General features: G+C 39.9%; 1 protein-coding gene across 23 annotated transcripts in view; it reads left to right on the forward strand.

Moving 5' to 3' along the window:
- The window catches only part of CLASP1 (cytoplasmic linker associated protein 1), a 267,481-nt gene that overhangs the window by 135,256 nt on the left and 105,746 nt on the right, over positions 1-26,479 (forward strand). For all 23 annotated transcript variants that reach the window (XM_049097164.1, XM_049097165.1, XM_049097167.1 and 20 more), the window contains exons 9-15: positions 10,910-11,062; positions 14,114-14,187; positions 15,343-15,435; positions 16,337-16,482; positions 17,575-17,710; positions 18,738-18,808; positions 22,068-22,127. In XM_049097164.1, coding sequence (XP_048953121.1) covers positions 10,910-11,062; positions 14,114-14,187; positions 15,343-15,435; positions 16,337-16,482; positions 17,575-17,710; positions 18,738-18,808; positions 22,068-22,127 — 733 coding nt within the window. The remainder of the gene's footprint in view (positions 1-10,909; positions 11,063-14,113; positions 14,188-15,342; positions 15,436-16,336; positions 16,483-17,574; positions 17,711-18,737; positions 18,809-22,067; positions 22,128-26,479) is intronic.

The raw sequence follows: 26,479 nt of genomic DNA on the forward strand, positions 1-26,479 counted from the left end.
ACTTCTGGGGTGCCTGACTGGCTTAGTTGGAAGAACATGCGACTATTGATCTCAAGGGTTGTGAGTTCAAGCCCCCACACTCGGTGTAGAGATTACTTAAATAAATACATAATTTAAAAAAATCATTATTCTCAGTTCTTCAGCTCCATCCACATATTTTTGAAGGGTTAGCTTTTTGTACTCACAGCATAACACAATGACAGTGTAGTTGCCATTTGTACAGGCCTGTGGTTTTCTGTCTTTACATATATTATGTAGTCTGTATGAGATCCTTTAATCTAGCACAGAGATTCTCTGGGTTGCAAGCACAGGTGACACAAACCCCACTACAATGTGTGAGTGAAAAGGGAAATCAGCTGGCTCATGTGATGACTGGGTGTTGAGGAAGCCTCACTGTGATCTCTGGGGCACAGGCTTGATCTCCCTCTCCCTGCTCTCTCTCCACCTCTTGCTCTGCTTCCTTCTGGTTTCCTTCACACTTTGCCAGGTGCCTCCATTTTGTTGGCTCCAGCTTCTGGGCTTGCATCTACACAGCCCCAGTCCGGAAGAGAGAGGCTCCAGAATTAATTATTGTGGCCTGGGTGGAGCCCTGAAGCTTTGGCCAGGCCTGGGTTCTGGCCATTCCCTGAGGCAGAGGTGAGGTCACTCTAAGAGGGGCAGGTACAGGTGACCACCCAAGACTTGCTCTTTGCTGTCATTGCAAGAAGGGGGTTGATGTGGTATAGGCAACACCTGATGCTTTCAGATGCTTGCCAAAGGAAGGCACTGTTACCCCTTGTTTTTCACAGATAGGAAAACAGAATCCATTTTCTTTCTAAACCTTGAGGTTAGTCTTAATGAAAGCACAGGCCTGTGACTGGTGGCCCCGCCTTTGGCTGGGCTCACTGCCAGCTATGCCTTTCCTCTCCCACAAAGTAATCCTTGGGCCTCTCTGTTGTCCACATACCGACATCTCTCCTGAGCCTCCTCATTGTTACCTATCTGCTCATAAACCAGAGAGAACCCTTTCTGTCTGAAAGAAGGAATGAGCCTTGATCTGCACCAGCAGAAGGCACTTGTCACTTCTCACCCATTGTGAATGCTTCGTTCCCACCAGGGCCTTTAAGAAACAGGTATCGGTTGAGGTTTGCCTCACAACCTCTTTACATTCTGTTTCCCTCTCCAGTTTCTAGTGGTGCTGTCTTTGCCTATCTTCTCTCCCAGTTTTCCCCTTTAGCTCCCTTTGTAAAGGATTAGCTAAAACTAAACGAATTTTTGCCTCTTCATCTTGTCTCTTTTTGCTTTATCTATACTAGGGGTGTTGTGACTGAGATAGTCTTAAATGCCAGCTTAGCTTTCTGGCAGCAGGTTCTTGGCTGAAGGAGTGGAAAGGACTCCTCACTATAAAGCTTGATGATGTTTCAGGTTCGCCTTTTCTGTGGTAGAGAGTGGATTACTGGTACCAAAGGGGCAGGAGTGGTACTCCTGAGCACTTCTGTAGCTTCCCTTATGCCATTTCCATTTTATACTTTGAAATATTCCAACATTTCCAACCAGGTCAAAGCTTATTATGTCCCTCATGCTCTGACAAGTTTTTTTTTTTTAATTTTTTTTTTTTTTTTTTATTTATGATAGTCACAGAGAGAGAGAGAGAGGCAGAGACACAGGCAGAGGGAGAAGCAGGCTCCATGCACCGGGAGCCCGACGTGGGATTCGATCCCGGGTCTCCAGGATCGCGCCCTGGGCCAAAGACAGGCGCTAAACCGCTGCGCCACCCAGGGATCCCCTTTTTTTTTTTTTTTAAAGATTTTATTTATTTATTCATGAGAGACATGGAGAGAGAGAGATAGAGAAAGAAAGAGAGGAGAGAGAGAGAGGCAGAGACCTAGGCAGAGGGAAAAGCAGGCTCCATGCAGGGAGCCTGACGTGGGACTCGATCCCGGGTCTCTGGGATTACAACCTGAGCCGAAGGCAGACGCTTAACTGCTGAGCCAGCCAGGTGTCCCAAAAGCGTTTCTTAATAGGTCTTCTGATCCATGAACATGGAATATCTTCATTTATTTTGTCTTTAATTTCTCTTAACAATGTTACATAGTTAGCAGCGTATGTGTTACCTTAATGCTGTTGCCAGTTGAATTGTTAATTTCATTTTTGGATCATTCATTGCTGATGTATAGAAATACAATTGATTTTTCTGTATTGGTCATGTATCTTGTTACCTTGCTGAGCTTATTTATTAATTCTAATAGTTTTTTAATGAATTCTGTAGAACTTTCTACATATAAGATTATGTCATCTATGAATAGAGAAAGTTTCAGTTCTTCCTATCTAATGTTGATTTTTTTTTCTTCCTTTATTAATTGCCCTGGATAGAATCTGTAGTACAGTATTGAGTAAAAGTGGCAAGAGCAGGCATCTTGTCTGAGGGGTAAAGCATCTAGTCTTTCACCATTGGGTATGATGTTAATAGAGTGTTTTTTGTGAGTTCCCTCTAATCTCTGTTGTGTTTTTAGCACGAAAGGGTTTTGTTTTGGTCACTATCAAATACTTTGCTGCATCCATTGAGCATGTTGTTTTGTCTTTTAGTCCACTGATACAATGTATTCGATTAATTGATCTTATAATCAACATTACATTCCTGGGATAAATCCCACTTGGCCATAATGATAATTATTTGTATATGTTGCTGGATTTGGTTTGCTTAGTATTTTGTTGGTTTTAAGTCCATGTTTGTAGGAGATATTAATAATTCTGTGTTTAAGAAATTATTTTAAGTAAATAGTTTTCTTAGGTAAGCAAACATTTGTTATAAGAAATAAATAAGATAATGCACAGAAAGCACTTAGCACAGTGCTCAGCACAAGGTAAGTGGCAAGTTTATATGGATTGCTTTTTTTTAATTATCGTGACTCAGATCAGAGGATCTTGAATTGGACAGACATGAACTTGAATCTTGGCTTCTTCCACCTTCTAGTTTGCCTCTACTTAGCCTCATGACTTTGGGCCCATTATACCTGGATGTGTTAAGTTTCTTTACCTTTAAAGAAAGGTACCTTTAAAGGTAGAGTTATCAGGAAGACTTGATGAAATCTGCAGAAAACCAATCACAGGGTCTAGCATGGGCATGGTTGGCTCTTTCTGGATGGAGCTGGGCAAGAACTTGGAGGGGCAGCCAGCACTAGACTAGTGTTTTCAGAATAACATAGGAATATGTTGGGCACATCAGGCAAGACTGCAGAGAGCGAAGCCTTGGCTCTGTGAACATTCAAAGAAAGAAGAAATTTGGGGATATTTATAAAAGCAGTAAGCCTTTGAGCTTGTTATCAGGTCTCTCTGCAGCCTCTTTGGGGAATGCTAATTATATTCTAGTTACTAAGCTGTCCCATTTCTTACTCCCTTTTCGTAACCAGGGAGTGGGTGAATTTGTAATGCTATCAGGAATATCAGCTTCCACAAAGTGACCCTAATGCAGTGAAACAGAGAGTTAGTTGTCTTTGCTCTAGAAAATGAGACATTTCCTCCCTATTGGGCTTCCACTAGTCAAAGCCTGCCTTAGGAGAAAATAGGAAAAGCTTTGTGGTTTAGGTTCTTGCCTTTGTGGCAGATGGACAACAGAATAGGCATTTCTTAGTTTTGGTGACATTTTGTTTCTCCTCATGGATGAGTGTATACATTTTCTAAATGGACAGGGTAATCCAAAGCTTGTAATTCTAGGTTCCAGACACTGAACTTGAAGCCTTGTCTTTAGACTATTCTGTTTCTCTATCACCCTGGATCTAAACCTGTAGTTATGGTGATATATAAAAATGGTCTTTCTGATCATTGTTTTTTAAAGATTTATTTATTTGAGAGACAGAGTGTGCACACACATGTGTGTGAGTTAGGGGAGGGCCAAAGAGAGAGAATGTTCGAGCAGACCCTCTGCTGAGCACCAAGTCCAATGTGGGGCTCCATCTCACAACCCATGAGATCACCACCTGAGCTGAAATCAGGAGTCAGACAGGTAACCGACTGAGCCACCCCAGCACTCCTCTGATCGCGTTTGACCTATAGAATCTGTCTGTGGTTTGTTACGTTATATCTTTCCCCATCCAGCTTGGCTAGAGTTCACTTCTGAGGCAATTGGGGCCCTGTTGGGGCTCGCCCAGGGATTTCAGAGCCTGAGGCAGGTGAGGCTGACGTACTGCTTCTGTCCTCCGGGCTGGCCATGTTCTCTCTCTGGCCTCCACCTAGCACCTTGTCCACAGTTCAAGACTTGTGCAAGACACGTTTGGAGACTTGTTTAGAATTCTGCTGGTTTGCTTTTGGGTCCATGGTTGACCGTGTTACTGTTTGTTCTCTGGCCTTTTGTTTCTTCAAAGAGTCCTGTCTCTTCTGTGTTTTAAAATCTCTTTTGTACCTGTAGCCCTTTTCAGCTTTCTGTTTTGTTGCTTTCACTCCACTGGGCCTACTAACTGGGTTGCCAGGAATGAGGTGAATAGAGGGTTGGATGAAGATCACAGTGTCGCTCTGTAGAAACTTGATGAATCATTTAAAAATGTCTTGTTCCAGTACTGTAAAAAGAGGAAGGGAGCCCAGGTGATTTAAAGGATTAAAAGGCTGAGACCTGAAGGCCCAGGTTTCTACCCAAGACAGTCAAATGAAAGTAGTGACTCTCAGATGACGGTCTTTGCAGTGGTGGCTGCAGATAGAATCACTTACTCCTTTAGGCTCAGGTATCTTTCGTTACGACCATTTTCTGTGTAACATATGTTGTCCTACAGTGTGAAAAATTTTAAATTGATGTTCTAGCATAAGCAAGCATACCTAAAAATACTCATTTTCACATGTTTTTCTCTTAAAGGTCTAGGAAAAAAGAGGCTATATCCTAAGACTTGTCTACTTAGCTGAAAACCCTAAAGAAAATAGGATTTCTTTCTTTCTTTTTTTTTTTTTTTAAAGATTTATTTATTTATTCAGAGAGAGAGAGAGAGAGAGAGAGGGAGAGGGGCAGAGACACAGGCAGAGGGAGAAGAAGCAGGCTCCATGCACGGAGCCTGACGTGCGACTCGATCCCGGGTCTTCAGGATCACACCCCGGGCTGCAGGCGGCGCTAAACCGCTGCGCCACCAGGGCTGCCCGAAAATAGGATTTCAATGACGAGTAAAGTACGGTATGGATTACTTAGTTGAGAAAGACAGAAATGTGTTGGAAGCTTAGAGGCTCCTCCTTTGGGGCTACGTCCAGAGTGGAGCCACTCTAACCACAGCCAGGTGTAAAGGCAGCTTTTCTGTCCAGTTAAAGAATAATATGTTCTGTGTAAGAGAATTTCCCAGTTGATTGAAATTGGGATACTTTTCAGAAGGCTAACCTTTTTAATTTGATTTCAATTTCTGCATGTTTAAAAGCTGGTAAACACAGAACAAACTTACTTTGTGTCAGTTTTCAGTAGGCTCATTTAGCTTTTATCCTGCAAACACCTTTTCAGGTAAAGTGTCTCTAATTGTAAAGCAGTGTGAAAATAAAAATAAAAATAAAGCAGTGTGTCCAACTGCTAATCTGAAAAACAAATACGTTCTTTTCTCTTCCTCCCTGGATTTCTAATTCCAATAGAACATATGAATTACTTTCTTATTTTTAAAAATTTATTTGAGAGGTAGAGAGAGCATGTGCTTGTGTGCCCATGCATGTGCTAACAGAGGTGGAGGGAAGAATGGAGAGGGAGAGAGAATCCCAAGCAGACTCTGCACTGAGTGAGGAGCCCGACTCAGGGCTTGATTTCACAACCCTGAAAGCATGACCTGAGCCAAAACTAAGAGTTGGATGCTCAACCAACTGAGCCACCCACGTGCCTTGAATTAACGTTCTTTGTTAATAAAGAGGTCACACGAAATAATTGAATCTCTTTTTTGAAAAGGATTCTATTAATTTATTTGAGAGAAAGATAGAGTAAGCATGAGTGGGGAAGGGGAGTAGAGAGAGGGAGAAACAGACTCCCTGCTGAGCAGGAAGCCTGATGCCGGGCTCAATCTCAGGATCCTGGGATCACGACCTGAGCCAAAGGCAGACGCTTGACTGAGCCAGCTAGGTGCCCCGAAAATAATTGAATCTTGATGGCACAGGCTTGTGGTTGGGAACATCTGCTGTTGTGCCTATTGGACTATATAACTGTGACTCGACCTCTGTACAAGCACTGGCATTCAGAGCAATTTGGGTTTGGGGGTTTTTCTTTTCTTTTTAAAAATATTTTATTTATTTATTCATGAGAGATACACAGAGAGAGGCAGAGACACAGGCAGAGGAGAAGCAGGCTCCCTGCAGGGAGCCCGATGTGGGACTCGATCCCAGGACCTGGGATCACGCCCTGAGCCAAAGGCAGATGCTCAACCACTGAGCCACCCAGGCATCCCTGGGGGTTTTTCTATATGTATGTTTGCTTTTACTTTCTGTTTAGCTATCAGGCTTTCAACTGTCACTTGTCATTAATATCACTGTGCTTTACTCCTACACACCTCATACCCCCTTCCTATATTTAGTTGCTTCTAATCTGGTTAGAAAAAAACATTAAGTAAACCCGCTAGATTTGTTTCCAAGGGGTGTAAATGAAAAGACTCTTAGAGCTCATTTTTATTTATTTTTATTTTTTATTTATTTTTTTTCATTTTTATTTTTTATTTTTAAAAAATATTTTATTTATTTATTTGAGAGAACCGAGTGAGAGAGAGAGCACGGACGGGTGGGGAGGGGTCGAGGGAGAAGCAGAGTCTTTACTGAGCAGGGAGCCCACTGCGGGGCTCAATCCCAGAATCCTGGGGTCATGACATTAGTCAAAAGCAGATGCATAATCCACTATGCCACCTCGGTGCCCTTAAAGTTTATTTTTTAAGAAAAATCTAACAGTAGGGGTGCCTGGGTGGCTCAGTCAGTTAAGCATCTGCAGTCAGCTCAGGTCATGATTTTGGGGTTCTGGGATTGAGCCCCACATTGGACTCCCTGCTCAGCGGGGGGCCTGCTTTTCTCTCTCCCTCTGCCTGCTGCCCCCCTGCTTGTGCTCTCTGTGTGTCAAATAAATAAATAAAATCTTTTTTTTTTTAAGATTTTATTTAATCATGAGAGATACACAGAGGCAGAGACAGGGAGAGGGAGAAGCAGGCTACCTGCGGCTCAACCGCTGAGCCACCCATGTGCCCCATAAATAAAATCTTTAAAAACAAAACAAAACAAAACAAAAAACTTAACACTGGCTGCCCAGTGTTCCTTTTCTCCCCTCCCCTTCCTCGGAAGGCATTTTCATACAGAAATTTGTGGCAAGACTCTCCTCCCTTCTCAGGGAGTACACTATTATATGACATCTTGAGTACGCTTATCCAAGTTAAAATTAACTTTTACAAAATATAACCTTCTTTAGGGCAGAATCTGAACTGCTTCCATTTTTTTCATGCTTCCCCAGTTTTTGTGTGGCATCTCATACTACAGCATGTATTCTAAATACCATGTCCATACGCCGACCAGGGTCCTTTGCCTGGCTTCCAGGTCATCTGCCTGTGACCTGAGACTCTAAAAAGAATGAAAACTAAATGTCGAGGGTTTTATTTTTGCCTTAAACAGTAAGTTATAAAATTATAATCTGATGAGAAAGTCTTATCTTTATCCATCTATTTACTATCTCTAGTGCTGTTCATTTTGTTATGTAAATCCAAGTTTCCACTTGGTATCATTTTCCTTTTGCAGGAATATTTTCCTTGCACATTTCTTGGGAGTGCAGGTCTCCTGGTGAAGAATTCTTTTTTGGTTTGTCTGAATATGTTTTTATTTAACTGTTATTTTTAGAAGATATTTTTAGTGGATATAGAATTCTAGGTTAATATGTTCCCGTCAATGTTTTCAAGATGCTGTTCCATTGTCTTCTGACACATATGGTTTCTGATGAAGCTTGTCATTTTCTTTTGTAAGTGATATCTTCTTTTCTTTCTGATACTGTCCTACAGGTCTCTGAGTCTCTCTATTCCACTTACTTATCTGGATTAAGTGTGTGTTGGAAATGTTAGTTACATTGTCAAGTGTCTGTCTTTTGTTTTGTTATGTTATGCTTTGCTTGGCAGAGCCTTTAGTTACTTGCAGGTCTATTCTAATACCCTAGAGGTCTGTTTTTAATGGCAGGTTTACTATAACCTTCCCTGCATAAAATGGCTCAGCCCTTCCATTAAGGCCTGCCCTCTGAGGGTCTCACTGAATGCCTGGGGTGAGTCTCCAAGGGCATTCTGCTCTGGTGCATGAACACACTCCTACTTTGTGCACACATTGGGATTTCTTCAGCCTGTAGCCTCCTGGTCATTTTTCCCCCTGCCTTGGGTGTGGAATTTCACTCCTGCATGCATGGCCTAGAACTCAGTTCATTTCTAGAGATCTCTTTCCCTTTTTGTGCAGCATCTTCTTTCCCAGCACTCTGCCTGTACCTTCCAGCGCCCTCTGTCCCCTTGAAGTCTGATCTTCATTTTTTCCACTTAGCAAGGCTTCCAAGGTTCATTTTGGGGTCCCCTTCCCAGTATTTGGCAACCTGGAAATTGTGTCCAGGGAGGAAGCTGGGTGACTATAACTCACCCTATTTCTCCCTCTCATGGCTCACAGTGCTGCACTGTCTGTTGTCTCATCTGAGATAGTTCTTTTACAGACTCTGGTTTCTAGCTGTTTGCTGACAGTGGTAGTGTCTGGCTGGTCCTGGATACTCATCATCCTTGTTGCGGTAGAAACCTCAGGAAATCTGGTGACATTGGCCCATTGAAAATAATTTTCACTAAGTGAATGCAGTTCTCCATGCCGTGCCTGCTCATGTTAGAAAAACTAAACAGACTTTACATAAATTTCTGAGTGAAGCATAGTAGTGTCCTCACTTGTCCTTTTCATTCTGCACCTTTCCCACAGACTGGTACTGTTACTGTTCTGACAAGAATGATGATTAGCACTCCCCTGAGGGCAGGTGGGCTGAGAGCAGTCCTTGTCTCTGCTAATGCTCACTTGTCTCTGCTAATGCCCACTGCTAATCATCTGCTAGTGCTCACCGGGTGACCTTTCATTGGGGTTGTTCCTATCCTTAATATGAGATGCAGTGTTACTCTTGGGAAGAGCCTCGTTAATGTATTTGCAGTTCAAGAGTCACCTTTTGAATCCACATAGGAAGTCTGTGCCAGGAGACCACTGAACTTCTGGATCAGCGCAGAGTTGATGTGTGGACTGAAAAAAGTGTCTGTAAAAGAGGATTGCTTGAAAAGGCGATCTGGAAAATATAAAGACACGTTGGAGGAAGCTAATTTACATAAGGATATGCATGTAGAAGGATGGGTCATACCCCTCCCCCACCGGTGTTGAATTAAAAACATCATGTAGTTTGAAGTGGATTGTTGGTAGTTGGGAGGTTCCTGAGTAGATAGGAGACTTGGCTGTTGATAGCTGAGCCAAGAAGCAACCAAATCAAGGAAATAGGCTGCTGTTTATACAGTTTTCTGGTCAACAGTTATTTTACTTCAGATGTATTGGTAGAGATCTAGCATCTTTATTCAGAAATCATGAATATTGCCAGCTACAGATGTTTGCTTGCTTGCTTGCTTTTTCTTTTTTCAATAACCCTTAGGTCCTTTGTTTAGCCTCTTGAATGACTCGCAGATACTGTGTAAGGCCATGGCACTCTATATAGTGCACCATGATAGCTTTAACTTTGTGTCATCCAAATGTTGTTTCTAAATATGTTGATTTTTAAAAACCCAAAGATTAAAAAAATTTTTAATTGTTTTTCTTATTTATTTATTTATTTATTTATTTATTTATTTATTTGACAGAGTGAGTAAACACAACCCCGGGGGTGATGATAGGGGTGGGGAGCAGGGAGTCCAACTCAGGGTTTGATCCTAGGACCCTGGGATCATGACCCCCCAGCCGAAGGCAGACATTTAATCAACTGAACCACCCAGGAGCACCTCTTTTTTCTTTTAAATTTTAAATGAGTATTTCAGTTTTCCTTGGACTATTCATTGGATCCACTGATGCTTAGAAAGTTTAGAAGTTAATGAACTGAAGAAACATGCTCGATCCCACTAAAAGAGAAACGAGACATTGAAGAGGAAGCATTTTTTTCATCTGTCAAATTGATTGACATTTAAAAATGATAATACTTAGTGTTGGCAGGTGTGTGACAACATGGGTACTTCTTTGAACTTACAGAAAAAAAGAACTTTACTTTTCTGAAAATAAGTTTGGCAGTAGATACTAAAATCTTTTATACTATTTGACCCAGTAGGTATTGCTTCCAGGGTGGTGGTGGTTTGTTTTGTTTTGTTTTGTTTTGTTTTGTTTTGTTTTTCTTTCTTAAAATTGTTAGAGATTTAAACAAAGACGCGAATAGGAAGGTGTTTGTTGCAATGTTATTTCTAATGGTGACCTATTAGAATGACCTCAAGGGCCTAACAATAGTTGTTTCAGTTGTGGCATTTTCTCATTGCAGAGTACTGTGCAACCATTAAAATGGTGTTTATGAAGTATATTGGAAAGCACATGGAAAAATGCACATATTTGAAATAAGCAAAGTACCAAATGATAGGTAGTCTTATGTCAACTGTTATTTAAAAATGCATGGAAGGATGGTCAGAAATAATGCCAAAATGTTAAAGTAACTGTTCTTAGGTGGTGCTTTTATAAGAGATTGTTTTCTTCTTTGTGTCTTCTCTTTTTTCCAAAATTAGAGCAGGAGAGCATTCTAGATATGTGAGAGCAAACATGATGTTTGTATCTGCATTTTGGATTTACCTAAGACCTTTCTAGACCCTGACCTGGCACCTCAAGTCTCAAGAGTAGGCACATCATTCACCTCTCTATGACTACTTTGTTGTTTTACATTCAGGTGGAAAAGTACTCCCCCTTTTTTTAAACATTGATACTGATTTCTCTACTTTCGCTTCAGATAAAAATTTTGATGATGAAGATTCTGTGGATGGTAATAGACCTTCCTCTGCTAGTTCTACATCATCCAAAGCTCCACCCAGCTCACGGAGAAACGTTGGAATGGGGACCACCCGCCGGCTTGGATCATCCACCCTTGGATCCAAGTCTTCAGGTAAGATCAACCTCCGTGGGGTGCTGTGGGATCGGCTTTGCCAGCTTTTAAAACCAGATGTGCATGTGCATGTTTGTCTTCTGTGTCCTTCAGGAGTGGAGTGATCCTGTTTGCAATATGTTTTTTGCTTGCTGTTCTTTAAATTAGTACTGTGCTATTCATGCTAATAGCTGACAGTAGAAATTTGAGCTGTTGTGTTGCCATGTTTGGTACGGGGGTTGGGGGAGTCCATGGGAGAATATGGCCAGGGCAGAGGCGAGCAGAGCTTGGGGACAGAGCAGGAGTGTGCCCTTATGGCTTTATTCCGTTATGGGGCTCCAGCCATGCCTGAAATTACCATGGGGCCTTTTTTTTTTTACCTTCTTTGTTTACTGACACTGAGACTCTCCAAAAGTCAGATGGTGTACCTTCTGTCTTTTTTTTTTTTTTTTTTTAATTTTTATTTATTTATGATAGTCACACACAGAGAGAGGGAGAGACATAGGCAGAGGGAGAAGCAGGCTCCATGCACCGGGAGCCAGACGTGGGATTCGATCCCGGGTCTCCAGGATCGCGCCCTGGGCCAAAGGCGGGCGTCAAACCGCTGCGCCACCCAGGGATCCCCCTTCTGTCTTTAAAATGTATTTTGTTCCTACAAATAGCATTATTCCTTGTGAGACCTGTGTGAATGTTGACCTAAGTAATAAGAAAACAGTAGGGATTAGCTCCCCAAAGCTTTTTGAACATTGATTTACAAAGATGTCTTCCTCTAAGTCCTTCCTCTGCCATCCTCTAATTTAGACAATTTGAGTCCTTATTATATATAACTTGCATTTTCCTGTCACATTTGAAATCAACATGCAAATTTCTTTTTACTTCAAATTGTCTTTAGACAATTGTTTTTAGAACTGTTCTTATTGTTAGCATTGGGCTTTTGAAGTTGGCTGGATGAACAAAGTTAAAACCGGGGAAAGGATTGACATTAAAATGCTGTCTCCTGGGATCCCTGGGTGGCGCAGCGGTTTGGCGCCTGCCTTTGGCCCAGGGCTTGATCCCAGAGACCCGGGATTGAATCCCACATCAGGCTCCCAGTGTATGGAGCCCGCTTCTCCCTCTGCCTGTGTCTCTGCCTCTCTCTCTCTCTGTGACTATCATAAATAAATAAAAATTAAAAAAAAATGCTGTCTCCTGATGGTCTTTCTGGCCTTCTGTGCTGGCCTTAGAATGTTGGGGTTTTGGCCTCGGTCAACTCGATGCCCCTGCAGTACCTTTGCACCCAGCTTCTCTGTCCATGTTAAAATAGCTGTGTTTATGGTTGACAGGGATGTTTACAGCATGGATGGCAGAAGGAAAAGCTGTGTGTTTGTTGGTATTCTTGGCCCTTTCTATCTTTTTTATTTTTCGATGTATTAAAAAAGGTTGTCTTTGAGTGTAAATCCACAAAGCATCAAGTTAACTATTTTGAAGGTATTAGTCCAGTTGCATTTAGTATATTCACAGTGTTATGCAACCACCACCTCTGTCTAGTTCAGAAGAGCTTCTCCGCTCCCAAAAGAAAGCCCCGGATCCTTTAGACAGTTGCTCCCCGTGTCTTCCTTCCCCCAGCCCCTGGCAGCAGTCTGCATTGTGCTTCTGTGCTTTTGCCCATCCTAGATATTTCATAGAAATGGAGTCATGTAACATGTGATCTTTTGTGTCTGGCTTCTTTCACTAAGCATAATGCTTTTATCTGTGTTGTAGCATGTATCAGTACTTCTTTCCTCTCTATGACTGAAAAATCTTTCTAATCTTTCATTAAGAAAATCTATCCTTGGAAGGCATCAGTTCCACAAACAAGGCTTAGAAGATTTCTACATCATCAGACTATTTTTTTCCCCTTCCTGTCCCTTACTCATACCCCTTCCAAAAGTCCTATCTCTAGGTTTTATAGAGAGCTCAGCCTTGCCCTAACCTTTTTTTCTAAAAATCTTTTTTTTAAACAACATGGTCATGAATTGGCTTATTGACTCCTCCTTGTCTGATTCTGGGGCTTGCAGACCATGTTGGTCTCCGAGTCCCCTTTAGTACGTGGGTACGTGGTGTGACACTTGTCTAGGGCGTTGCTCAGGACCTGTCTGCTTGGGAGGATCCAGTCTTTACACCAAAATAGACATTGAGCATTACATCACAGTATGGCATTACTGTCATGTCTCTGCAGTTAGCTTGTGAACTCAGTGTGAGGAATCTTCATCAAAAGTTAAGGGCATACATTTCTTGCTCCCAGAATCATGGAATCATCCATGGGGACCTCAGACACAAAATAACTTGTCTGCAAGGTAACTCTAGAAAAGCATTCAAACTAATCAGTGAAAATCCTTAATGAGGCTTACAAGATGACCTTAGATTCCAATTTTGAAACTTTTATTTTGGAGAAAATTAAAAAAAAAAAAAGTCTGATAAGTCACATGATTTTCATGTGTGAAGTAGAGTTCATATATTAGCAAAAGAAAAAACTCTCTCAAATGATAGCAGTCAACTTCTAAGTATATAGAGCATCTTACAACATCTTTGAGGTAAAATTGCTACTGATGCGTATGTGAAAAATTGAGTTATGCATTCAGGGAAATGGAAATGTTTTGAGATTAATACAAAGTTGAAATGAAACTGTTAAATTCTTTAGAATTTACTTGAATATTTCACAAATTTGTTATGCTAGCTGCCTAACAATAACATAGCCTAATTTATGCCCTGAAGGATTAAATTTTGTTATATATCTGTTTATTAGGAACCTTTCAAAAGATTCAGACATGACTATAATATAAACTATCTATATCTTATAAAGGTTAAAAGTCTTCCTTAACAAGTAGTCGGCCCCTTTAAATGACTACGCTAATGTATATAGTATCATAGAATTACTACATTTCACCTTGATATTAAAAGCTAGTAATGTTTTATCAGTTCCACAACACTAAATTTTCATTAAGCCTTTAGAAAAATAGATACAAATCTTCTAAGATGTAATGATGATTGTTTATATTCAGACTACCCCTGTGTACATTGTTCACATTTAAAAAAATCAATCTTTTTTTATAGCTGCAAAAGAAGGAGCGGGTGCTGTTGATGAGGAGGACTTTATTAAAGCATTTGATGATGTACCTGTAGTGCAGGTGAGTGAGGATATTTGAGTTTGATTAAAAACAGCTAAGACATACTCTTCAATTTTCAGTTTTCAAATAGATGATATGTGAAGTCCCTTCCTAGATGAGGCGATTTTTAACTCTCAGAGACTACAAGAGATCTGCTGTTGCAGACTAGAAAACATTGGTGCCTTTTATAGCTGAAATGAAGAGCGAAAGTCAAGACCCAAAGTGATCTTTGAGTACGAACTGGAGAGAAGTTGCTTGTTGCTCTAATAATAAATTTGTGGGTTAAGTCAGGTAAATGAGAGAAAGCAATGATTAGATTTAGGTGTGAGAACAAAGAATCATGCTTATTTAGGGACTTGCCTTTTTTAGGATTATTTGTAAATTTCAAGGAACTGGGTGTCTGCAAAGCTATAAAGAACAGATTAATAAAAGTCCAAGCCTATGTTGTTGTGATGCTTCACTTAAGTCCCTAACAGATGAAGCAGACATTGCTCGTAAGATTGGGGTACACACATTTTAACTGCTTTTGTGCCTCAGTGTCATCTGTTGTTACCTGGGGGCTAATGACACCTTTCCTCAGCCTGCACTGAATGTGGTGCTCTGGATTCCTACAGCACTAATTAATTTCTGTGCGATCACTTGCCACCTGCTGCTTGGTTGCCATATGTGTATAAATCATGTAACCGGCATCATAGGCTCAGGTTCATCCTTAAATCCTTGACCTTCCCAGCTTGCATCATTCTTGATTATTCCCCTATCTATCTTATTAGTCAGGTGTATGCATAAATGAGAAAGGAGATTGGAAGAGAGTGTTCAAGTTATGTATATAATGTGTTACAAATAATACTAAGAGTAATAAATGACTTGTGCATCACTGACAGTTCCCCCGCTGGCTTCCTTCTCTTCTGTACATGAAATCATCTGTGAAGTTTATAGTAAAGCTGTGTTTGAAGCAGGGTTATCCATATTTGGTATGAAATCTAGGGAGTATATATTCATAATGGGAAGGAAGCTCATTCTAAGACAAATCTGCTTAGATGTTATCTTGTAGGTCCTTCTGAAAAATGAAATAATTTCTTTTAAAGTATACTTAATGCTCTTGACTTTGATTAAAAACTACTCTTTGTTTATTCTATAAAATTCCTTACATTGGTTATAAATTAACTTTGCTTACAGATTTATTCCAGCCGAGACCTTGAGGAATCCATAAACAAGATTAGGGAAATATTATCTGATGACAAGCATGATTGGGAGCAAAGAGTAAATGCTGTAAGCTGTTGACTTCATGTGTTGACTTTATGTGATTATATTTTCATTAGATTTATTTAAATGTTCTAAATTATGCAATTGGAGTATAGCTCTGATGAATTATAAGTAGTATTTTATATATAAATTACTGTATTTATACTTAACCTTTTTAGTAGAGTACCATACTTCTTTTTTAAAGATTTTATTTGTTTATTTGATGGGGGTGGGGGGGAGGGAGAACATGCACAAGCATGGGGGAGCAGCAGAGGCAGAGGGAGAAGCAGGCTCCCAGCAGAGTGGGGAAACCAATGTGAGGCTCAGTCTTAGGACCCTGGGATCATGACCTAACCTGAAGACATATATATGCTTATGTGACTGAGCCACCCAGGCGCCCCTGAATTGACTTTTCTCAGTGTGTGTCCCTCTCTTCCTTTCTTTCTTCATATCATATGCTAGAAAGTTCTGTCTCTTCTATTTTAAAAAGTGGATTAATGAAAAGTGGGGTGAACATTAAAATGAGAGTGTGTCTTATCTGAGGAAAGCTATTTTCCATTGGTCAGCTGGCAGGAAGTGAGGTGATAAAATTACTGCTATATTCCATTTAAACTCAGACTAGTCTTTTAGTAAGGATACAGTGGAGGATACTATATACTATATATATACTATATATATATTGCTCCCTTTCTTTGATTCATTAAACAAATGGCAGTTGGAATTGGTTGTAGAATTGTAAGATACTGTATTTTAAAATAATCTGTTCTTTGTAAGTATGGTAGCTGATGCTGAATTGGCTGAATTCTTTTGGGAAAACCTTTTATGTCAATTAACTTTGATGTTCTCTTGTTTGATAGCTTCTGTTGTTTTTATATTTATGGTTTTAAAAATTGTTTTGTGTATCTCTTAATTTTTTTTGTCCCGTCAGCTTAAAAAGATTAGATCTTTACTTTTGGCTGGTGCTGCTGAGTATGATAACTTCTTTCAACATTTGCGTCTTTTGGATGGAGCCTTTAAATTATCTGCTAAGGACCTGCGGTCTCAGGTAGTGCGGGAGGCTTGTATCACGCTGGGGTAAGGACTGCCATGCTTCACATTCTCACACATCCTAAAATAGCCTCATTGCAGTGCTTCAGAGATGGTTCATTGAATATGCCCAGCAAGTCTCTTTCATGTACCTTCTGACTAGTGTCCAGGACCAATTCCGTTTATATGTTTGTTGGTACTTTTATAGTATTACAGTATTTCCTGCCCACTGATGTAAAAGCGACAGATTTTCAATTTTATTCAGTGACTTAGCTCTGAAGCCTTTATTTTATTTATTTATTTTTAAAAGATTTTATTTATTTATTCATTAGAGACACAGAGAGAGAGAGAGAGAGAGAGGGAGGCAGAGACACAGGCAGAGGGAGAAGCAGGCTCCATGCAGGGAGCCCGACGTGGGACTCCATCCTGGATCTCCAGGATCAGGCCCTGGGCTGAAGGCGGCGCTAAACTGCTGAGCCACCTGGGCTGCCCTGAAGCCTTTATTTTAAACTTGAAGCAGTTGTTACTAATAATACAGAAAAAAGAAATTTTGCAAATTTTTGTTTCTCAGCTTTTTCATTGAGTTTTGCTGCCTGGATATATCATAATGATCAGAATTTTTGTTTGTTTCCAGAAGAGTACTGTAGCTATAAAGTTAAAGTCAAAGGCTATAATTTTACACTAGCTAAACCTGTTATCAGTGTTTGAAGCTGGAACTTCTCTGTTTGAAAGTGTGTCAGAATATCAAAGCAGCAATAGGAAGGAGAAACTGCAGCTGTTGAAAGTGTCAGATATGGAAGCATGTATATTAATGTGTTAAAGGTTTTTTAATGGAGCAAAAGGAGGGAAAGGGTGAGGGAGCTTTCTCATTTATATTTTGTGTATGATCAGTTTGTCTTTTGCTATTTTCAGACTCATTAGTTGGAAATGATTTATTTAAAAAATAAAAGAACCAAACTTGTGGGCCAATGGCTATTTGCCAAGTCCACTTTGTGCACATTGGAAGTATTTTTAAAGTATCTTAGACTGTTACCTTTATCTCTAGATAACTTTAATCAAAAGCCCTGCAATGTTGAGATTTATATGCTTCACTGTTTGCAAGAAATACAGGTACAGTGCAGTTTTCCTTTCTTATTGTAGGCATCTGTCATCAGTTCTGGGAAATAAGTTTGACCATGGAGCTGAAGCCATTATGCCAACCATCTTTAATTTAATTCCAAATAGTGCCAAAATTATGGCCACTTCTGGTGTTGTAGCTGTTAGGTTAATCATTCGGGTAAGTATATTTTGGGGCCATACATAGAATAAGCAAGTGGCAAACGTTGGTGGTTGATAAGCGACATTGGAGGCATTTTTCATTAGCATGATTTCATATAGTTAGAATCATATTGTAGATACAAATCAGCTTCCCCCCTCCTTAATTATATCCTATATGAGCCTTTTACATTTTGTGATGTGAATTATGGATATGGTGTATGCCTACTGATGAGTTGATCATTTACTCATCATTGGCTTTAAATATTTGAACATCTGCATCTGCTTCTGGGTTTCTACCTAGTTCTTTTTGTCTCCAGATATTACTCCTTAATTCCCAGTCATTCCATTTTAGCTATTTGTGCTTGTGGCTTTGTTATTCACCTTAAGTTTTTATTTAGTTAATTGTGTTTAAGCCCATAAACAAAAGGTTCTTTTCGGTGTTCTAAACACTGATTTATTTAAATAACTATCCAAGTAATTTATAGACAAGTTTTCAATAAAACCTAATAATGCACAAAAGCTAAAAATGAATGTTCTCCACATCACCTTCTTCTCACCTGCGAATCTCTTTTCCCCAGAGGCAACCCTTGAGACTGGGACTTGATGATGCTAAAATCTTTTCAGAATATTCCTGGTTATTGTGGGTCACTTAGTTGTATTATTTTTAGCCCCTACTATTTGCACCGCCTACTTGAAATATTAAATCCAAAGCCATTGTTGGACATTCCCATTGAAACAGTATAAAAACATTGGTCTTCAGATCCCTTTTGAACTCAATTAGATCCCCATTGCCAGATAGTTTAGACTTCCCACCAATGGTTTGTTAGATTTATTTATATATCATTGGGTGGTCTGTTGAGGCTCTGTAAATTTGTCATGGCCTTTGGCAATATCCAATGAAATTCTTTTTCCTTTTTAAGCTCTGTGAAGTTCTAATCTAAATACATATGTGCTTTAGGTGGCTTAATGAGGAAATGTGGTTGTCTTAGTTTTATTTTATTTTTGTATTTTCAAGTGTTCACCTCTGTTTTTGTTGTTCTCTGCAGCACACACACATCCCTAGGCTAATACCTGTCATAACAAGCAACTGTACCTCTAAGTCTGTTGCAGTTAGAAGGTAAATTTTTAAAGTTTCCTCGTTGTTTTTAAATTGTTAAAAATCAAAATAAATTCCAGAATTTGCGTCCATGGAAACAAATTCATGTTTGAAATGTTAGAATTATTTTAAATTATTGCAATAAAGGTCTTTGGTTTGAAGGACCTTGATCTAAATAGTCTGGAAAATAAATTTGGACAACCTCTATTAATTGTATGTGTGTGTGTGAGAGAGAGAACAAGAGAGAAAAGGAGAGAGAGAGAGAGAATGTGCATATGTATGTATGTGAGTTAATGGAAGGGAGTATACATTTTTTTCCAGATAGTCCCTCTAACCTAAATCATTGGTGTACTCCTTCTCTGAATGAAAGTGGTAACTGCATGCAAGAAAAAGAACATTATAAAAATTGATTACATCTATTTAATATTACTGTAGGTAGAAGGAGGTATATGTTGTTCCCTCTTCTGACAGTGATTTCTGGGATTGATTTTGAATCCTGTCCAATATGTGCTTTTGCTGCACAATTGTGGGAGATGTATCCAGGAGATACCACCTGGTTAGTTAGCTAGGTCTTTGTTCCAGATCCGTGGCTGGTTTTGGGTCCAGATGAGCTGTCCTAGATCACAAGCGACAAATAAGGCTTCTTCTAGCTGGAATCTGTGGTTCTTGACTCTTGAGAGTATAATAAAACCTGTGGCATCTCTTGCCAAGAAAATGTAAATGTGCAGAATAGTTTTGTGTAGATTTTAAGGGGGTTTATGGACTCTGTTGAAGCCCTTCAGTGGACCATAGTAGGAGTTTCATAGGGTAAATTAATGGCCAGCCTGAGCAGCAGCCTCTTGACTACATTCCTGAAGTTCATTGTCTGATCCTAGTCCAGTGAAAGAGCCCTTCACTCTAGGCTAGGATCCTGGCTTAAATTCACTGCCCATGATTTCCCTCCTTCCCTGGGATACCACATAGGTCTTGCCACATTTCCATGGGTAGGGGTGCCTGCTACAGGCCTAAGGTGGCCGCCTATCCATCTTGTCAACAGCTGTGTGGAAGTCCTAAAGGAGGAAAGGGGAATCATCTACCTTTATGAAGCCAAGAAGGAAGGAATTGACATCTTCCACTGAAGAAGTTTAATCTCTAACTGCGTGGCCTCCTGTATTTCTCTGAGGAATGCAATCTACCCTTTACCCACAGTTCAGCTTTGCCTTCTAGAGTTCAGAGAGTGAATTCAGCAGGGGAGAGGATGTTAGTGAATTTCAGAACCCAGTAAACTGCAGGGTGAAGCATTACCTCTTCCCATTGACTAATAGTCTACCTATGAGTATTCTCGTTATTCCTGGGGCAGAGTTGTTCCATGGGCTCAGTCATTGGGGTAAAGTGGTTTGGCACTTCATGTAGCCCATTCACTGTGACAATAAAAACGTCATCCCCTTCACTGCTCTCTCAGTCACACGCTAGGATTGCTGTTCTTACATTAGAGTGTGTGCGTCAGTCAGAACCATGTGTCTTAAAAGTGCTGGAAGAAGTAATAGGGACATCCAGTCCCTCTGCCTTGAGAAAGGTAAAGAGAACTAAAGAGGTCAGTGTAACCCAGGCAGTGCACTTTCTGTGATGCACTCAGCCTGTACCTAGCTCTGCTTTGTAAAATTTGTAAGAAATGGACTGTACAGTCTCCCTGCCTCTGAGAAGTTTCTCGTTTAGATGGGGAGATTAAAAACGATAATGCAAAGCAGGGTAAGAGTGAGTTACAACACTGGTGTTGGGGACTTAGGAATTCAGAGAGTAGTGATTACAGGCAGCTAATATATTCCTACAATGCTTCATAGACAAATTGAAAAATTGAGTTGCATTTTGAGTGATGAATAGGAGTAGGTAAAGAAAAGAGACAAGTTCTAACCTGATGTGTTTAAATACTGATGTGTTAAACAATGCCAACATTGATACTGCTTCTTTCTTTGTATGTTAGTCTAAAAAGTGGAAAATAAAACCTAACTTACAGGTCATATTTTTGACTAAATAGATTGTTCTAACAGAGACTTAAGACCAAAATTAGCACCAAAGATAACTTTATTCACTAAGAGATATAAATTAAAAAAGAAAAAGAGACAAGAAAATCAGCCCAGGAAATGCCATGAGGAACAGGGAAGAAATAGAATAAACATGGCCTGGGTTAGAGCTTGGGTAGGGAGAGTGACAGAGAAGAGACCATGTGGGCGTGAGTCAGTGTGCGGTCAGTGAGGGAAAGTATGCTTCACAGCCAACACTCAGCACATACGTACACATGCACATAGGTTGCCAGCCGTAGGCCTGGGTTGAATAGCTCCTGTGTGCTTCTAAGAAGAGCCCCCTTGTATTCCTGGCACATGGGAACTGTTCCTTGTCTCGCTTGCTGGTTTATGTCTTGGCTACTATTGTTATCTGTAGCATCCAGGGTCGGGTTAGGGTTTATTAAAGATTTATTGAGTAATTAATTATGGATTATGAGATTTTGAATTGGGAGGATCATGGGAATGAAAGTCTGGTCACTAGAGAAAAATTACCCTCTGATTTGTTTCCTTGAATCAGTTCCTAAGACTATTAAGGTTTACTCCCAAAAAGATAAATACCCTGGACTTCAGAAAAGTTCTAGAGAGGTAGAACCCAAAGTGGTGATGTTATCCAAAAGAGATGAGACCAGAATTATTTTGGTGCACAAATCAGACCAAGAAAGATGACAAAAGTGAAAAGTCCCAACAAGAAAGGATGTTGAAAGATTAAAGAGAGGAAAATAGATGAGTAGTTAGAGAAAAATCTATTTTAAGCACTACCTGAGCCCTTCTTAGGAAAATTTGGAAAGCCCTTTTTTAGGCCATTTTTAAACTGTTTTTCATAAGGCAATCTGTGAAATTAGTGCAAAGACTAATTCCCTGGTTCTGTAATAACGTATGCTGATCTTTTTTGCTCATGTACCTCCTTTATTAACGTATTATCTGAGGTGGTATAAAAACAAATGACAGTGATAGGCCATTTCAGTAATGTTGCCAGGAGGCTTCAGTTTCTGATTTGAGGGAGACTTTTGTATCTTGTCTCCTATGTGTCTGTAATTATTATTTCTGATCACCATAGATGCTTACTTTTACTTGGTTGGGTTTTCAGTTAATGCTGATTCTATCTTAATTTCCATTTTTTGCATCTTCATGATTAGAACAAACTTACCAGTTCTGAAAAGTAGCGTGGGAAGAAAAAAAGCTTTTATTTTCACTAACATAAAAATGAGTTAACATATTTCTTTCTTTACATTTTTTAGGCGCTGTTTTGAATTTTTAGATTTACTTTTACAAGAGTGGCAGACACATTCACTGGAACGGTAAGCATTTGATTTGCAGGGTTTTTCCCACTGAATTGAATCTTGACATTTAATGCCTTGACAAGTGGTCCAACCTCCTAAAAAGGATCGAAAGAATCTTAAGCATTTGTAGGACTGTGTCTATTATTTATACTGTTTCGAGGCACATAATATTGGCAGAAACTTTTAGTGAATTTCATCGATTACAGTTTTAGTGTGCCTAGAGATAACGGACACGTGCAGCATGCCGACTACAAAGCCACAATTAACTTTTTTTTGAAATTTAAAAAAATTCCATTATAAGTAACATACCATGTTATATTAGTGTCAGCTATACAACATAATGATTCAGTAATTCTGTACATTAGTCAGTGCTCATCATAAGTGAATTCTTAACCGCCTTCACTTATTTCACCCATCTCCCTCACCTTCCCTCTAGTAACCATTAGTTTTTTCTATCTAGTTAAGAGTCTGTTTTTTAGTTTGTCTTTTTCTTTGTTTTGTTTCTTAAATTCCACATACGAGTGAAATCATAATGGTATTTATCTTTCTGTGACTAATTTTACTTAGCGTTATACTCCTCTCTAGATCCATCCATGTTATTGCAAAATATTCCATTATGTTTATATATCACATCATCTTTATCCATTCATCTGTCGATGGACACTTGCATTCCTTTCATAATTTGGCTATATTAAGTAATGCAGCAATAAATATAGGGATGCATATATCTTTTTGAATTAGTATTTTTATAATTTTTGGGTAAATACCCAGTAGTGGAATTATTGGATCATATTATATTTCTTTTTTTAACTTTTTTTTTTTTTAATTTTTATTTATTTATGATAGTCACAGAGAGAGAGAGAGAGGCAGAGACACAGGCAGAGGGAGAAGCAGGCTCCATGCACCGGGAGCCTGACGTGGGATTCGATCCCGGGTCTCCAGGATCGCGCCCTGGGCCAAAGGCAGGCGCTAAACCGCTGCACCACCCAGGGATCCCTTTTTTTAACTTTTTGAGGAACCTCCATACTGTTTTCCACAGTGGCTGCCCCCGTTTGCATTCTCACTAACAGTGCAAGAGGGTTCCTATTTCTCCACATCCTCACCAACACCTGTTATTTCTTGGTTTTTGATTTTAGCCATTCTGACAGGTGTGAGGTGGTACCTCATTGTGGTTTTGATTTGCATTTCCCTGATGATGAGTGATGTTGAGTTTCTTTTCATGTGCCTCTTGGCCATCTAGATGTCTTCATTGGAGAAATGTCTATTCATATCTTCTGTCCATTTTTTTAATTGAATTATTTATTTTTGGGGGTATTGAGCTATATTAGGACTTTATATATTTTAAATACTAAGCTTTTATTGAATATGTCGTTTGTAAATATTGTCTTCCATTCAGTAGATTGTCTTTTAGTTTTTTGACAGTTTCCTTTGCTGTGCAGAAGCTTTGTATTTTGATATAGCCCCAATAGTTGATTTTTGCTTTTGTTTCCCTTGCCTCAAGAGACATCTAGAAATATGTGGTTATTGCCAGTGTCAGAGAAATTACTGCCTGTGCTCCACTACCATTTTTATGGTTTCAGGTCTCCTGTTTAGATCCTAAGTCCATTTTTTTTTTCTTTTTTTAGAGAGTGGGAGATGGGGGAGAGAAAGAATCTTAAGTAGGCTCCATATTCCATGTGGATCCTGACTTGGGGCTTGATCACACAACCCTGAGGTCTTGACCTGAGCCAAAAATCAAGAGTTGAACACTTAAGTCACCCAGGCACCCCACTTCTTAATCCGTTTTGAGTTTATTTTTGTGTACAGTGTAAGAAAGTAGTCCAGTTTCATTCTTTGGCATGTAGCTGACCAGTTTTCCCAGCGCCATTTGTTAAAGAGACTGTCTTTTTCCCATTGCATGTTCTTGCTTCTTTTGTCAAAGATTAATTCACCATGTGATCATGGAATTATTTCTGGGCTCTCTGTTCTGTTCCATTGATTCATGTGATTATTTTAGTGTTGATACCATGCTGCTTTGAATATTACAGCTTTATAGTATATCTTGAAATCTGGAATTGTGATATCTCTAGTTTTGTTCTTCTTTTTCAAGATTACTTTGCCTACTTGGGGACTATATGATTCTATACAAATTTTAAGATTATTTGTTCTAGTCCTGTGAAGAATGCTGTTGGTATTTTGATAGGGATTGCATTAAGTCTGGAGATTGCTTTGGGTAGTATAGACATTTTAACAATATTTGTTCTAATCCATGAGCGTGGAATACCTTTCCATTTGCTTCTGTCATTTTCAATTTCTTTCATCATTGTTAAATAGTTTTCAGAGTATAGGTCTTTCACTTCCTTAGTTAAGTTTATTCCTAGGTATTTTATTCTTTTTGATGCAGTTGTAAATGGGATTATTTACTTTATTTCTCTTTCTGCTGCTTCATTATTAGTGTATAGGAATGTAATAGATTTCTGTATATTAATTTTATATCCTGTGACCTTATCAAATCCATTTATTCTAGTAGTTTTGTTTTTCTCTTGCTATTTTTAAAATTCTCTCTTTTATCACTGTGTTTTGCTATTTTAATTACTGTGTCTTGGTGTGCATGTCCTTGTGTTGTTTTTGTTGGGGGCTCTCAGTGCCTCCTGGATCTGGATTTCTGTTTTCTTCGCCAGATTTGAGAATTTTTCAGCTGTTAGTTCTTCAAATGAATTTTTTGGCCCCTTATCTCTTGTCTCTTCTGGGATTCCCTATAATGCAAATGTTTACCACGCTTGATGATGTTGCTGAGTTCCATAAGTCTGTTTTCATTTTTTATTATTTTTTTTCCTCTCTCCTATTCAGCTTAATTGCTTCCCACTATTCTTTTCCAGTTGCTGAGCCAATCTTGTGCTTCCTCTAGTCTGTTTATTCCGTCTATTGTATTTTTAATTTCACTTACTGAGTTCTTCATCTCTGATTGGTTCTTTTTTGCTTTCTAAGTCCAGTGAGTATCTTTATGGTCATTATTTTAAATTCTCTATCAGGCATATTACTTATCTCCATTTTGCTTAGGTCTCTTGCTATGATTTTGACCTGATCTTGCACTGGGGAAATACTCCTCTTTCTCCTCATTTTGTCTAACTCTATGTTTATTTCTGTATGTTAGGAAAAGTCAGCTATGTCTTCTGCTCTTGAAAGCAGTGGCCTTATGAAAAAGAGGTCCTATAGTTCCCTGTAGTGCAGTGTCCCCTAGTTCACCAGAACCTGGTGCTTCAGGGGTATCTCTGCATGTTGCATATACCCTGCTGTTGTGGCTGAGCCACTTTTTCTTTCAGTCCAGTCATCTGCAGTGGCTCTCTGCATGTTGTGGGCAGCATTCGATTCTTGTATTTTTAGTGGGCCAGTTGGGACTGACCTGGGCATGTGTCACATCAGACTAGGAATTTGACAGAGATGCAGTAGTACCAGACTGCTGGGCACTTCCCTTGTTTTGTTCCCTGAGAAGCTTTTATTGGTGGGTGATGCCTACAGTTAGAGTGGCTCTCTGACTCCAGCCCACTGCTGGAACCAAGAGTCTGACTGGTGTGTGGTTGTCTTCTGCTCTCCTCAGGGCAGGAGTCAGTTTGCAGAGGTGCCAATCCCTATCACGGCTGCTTGCACCCTGCCAAGCTTGTGGCACTACTTTGGATGGGCTTCAGCCAAGGATGTGTTGGATGGGGCAGGACCCAGGAGAACGCTGCCGTAGGTGGCGTTCAACTATTGGGACTATATCAAAACTTGTTAGCAATGTTTTATGTGGATCTGCTCGGGGGGGAGACCTGGAACCAGGGCCTGGCTGGAGGGGATGTGTCCACAGGAGAAGCCAGGCATACTGTTAGCAAGCTAGATGGAAAGTATTGGCACTGAACTTGTTTCTGTAGGTGTCTGTGTGTCTGGGCAGGGAGATGGTATCCACCAGCTCCTTTGTTCCTGGAGAAGTCTCTCCAGGATTCCTGCCCCTTCTACTCATGCTCTGAAATCAGTGAAGAAAGCTCCTTCGTGTATACCACAGGTGTTTTTGGAAGTGCTGCTTTATTGCTGTATCTCCCGGGGGCTGTTTGTTGTGTTCTCTAAGGGTGGGGATTCAGTTTTAAAGTTCCAGGTGTTAAAGTCCCACTGATTCTAAGAACTCATGAAATTACGCCCCTCTGGTTTTCATGTGGGTTCCCTGTGCTGAGGTGCTTGGTATGAAGGTTTGGTCCTCTCCCCTCTGTGTGTTCCCAATGTCCTCCCTTTTGTAGAAAGCTCATGGGCTCATCTAGCTCCTGACCACATCTGTGCCCTTCCTTCCTTCTTCATTGTGGCCTCCTCTCTAGACTTAGCTGTGCAGAGTCCAGTCTGCCAATCTTCAAGTGGTGTTCTCG

The sequence above is a fragment of the Canis lupus genome, chromosome 19, assembly GCF_003254725.2.
Source record: "Canis lupus dingo isolate Sandy chromosome 19, ASM325472v2, whole genome shotgun sequence".
NCBI lineage: Eukaryota > Metazoa > Chordata > Mammalia > Carnivora > Canidae > Canis > Canis lupus.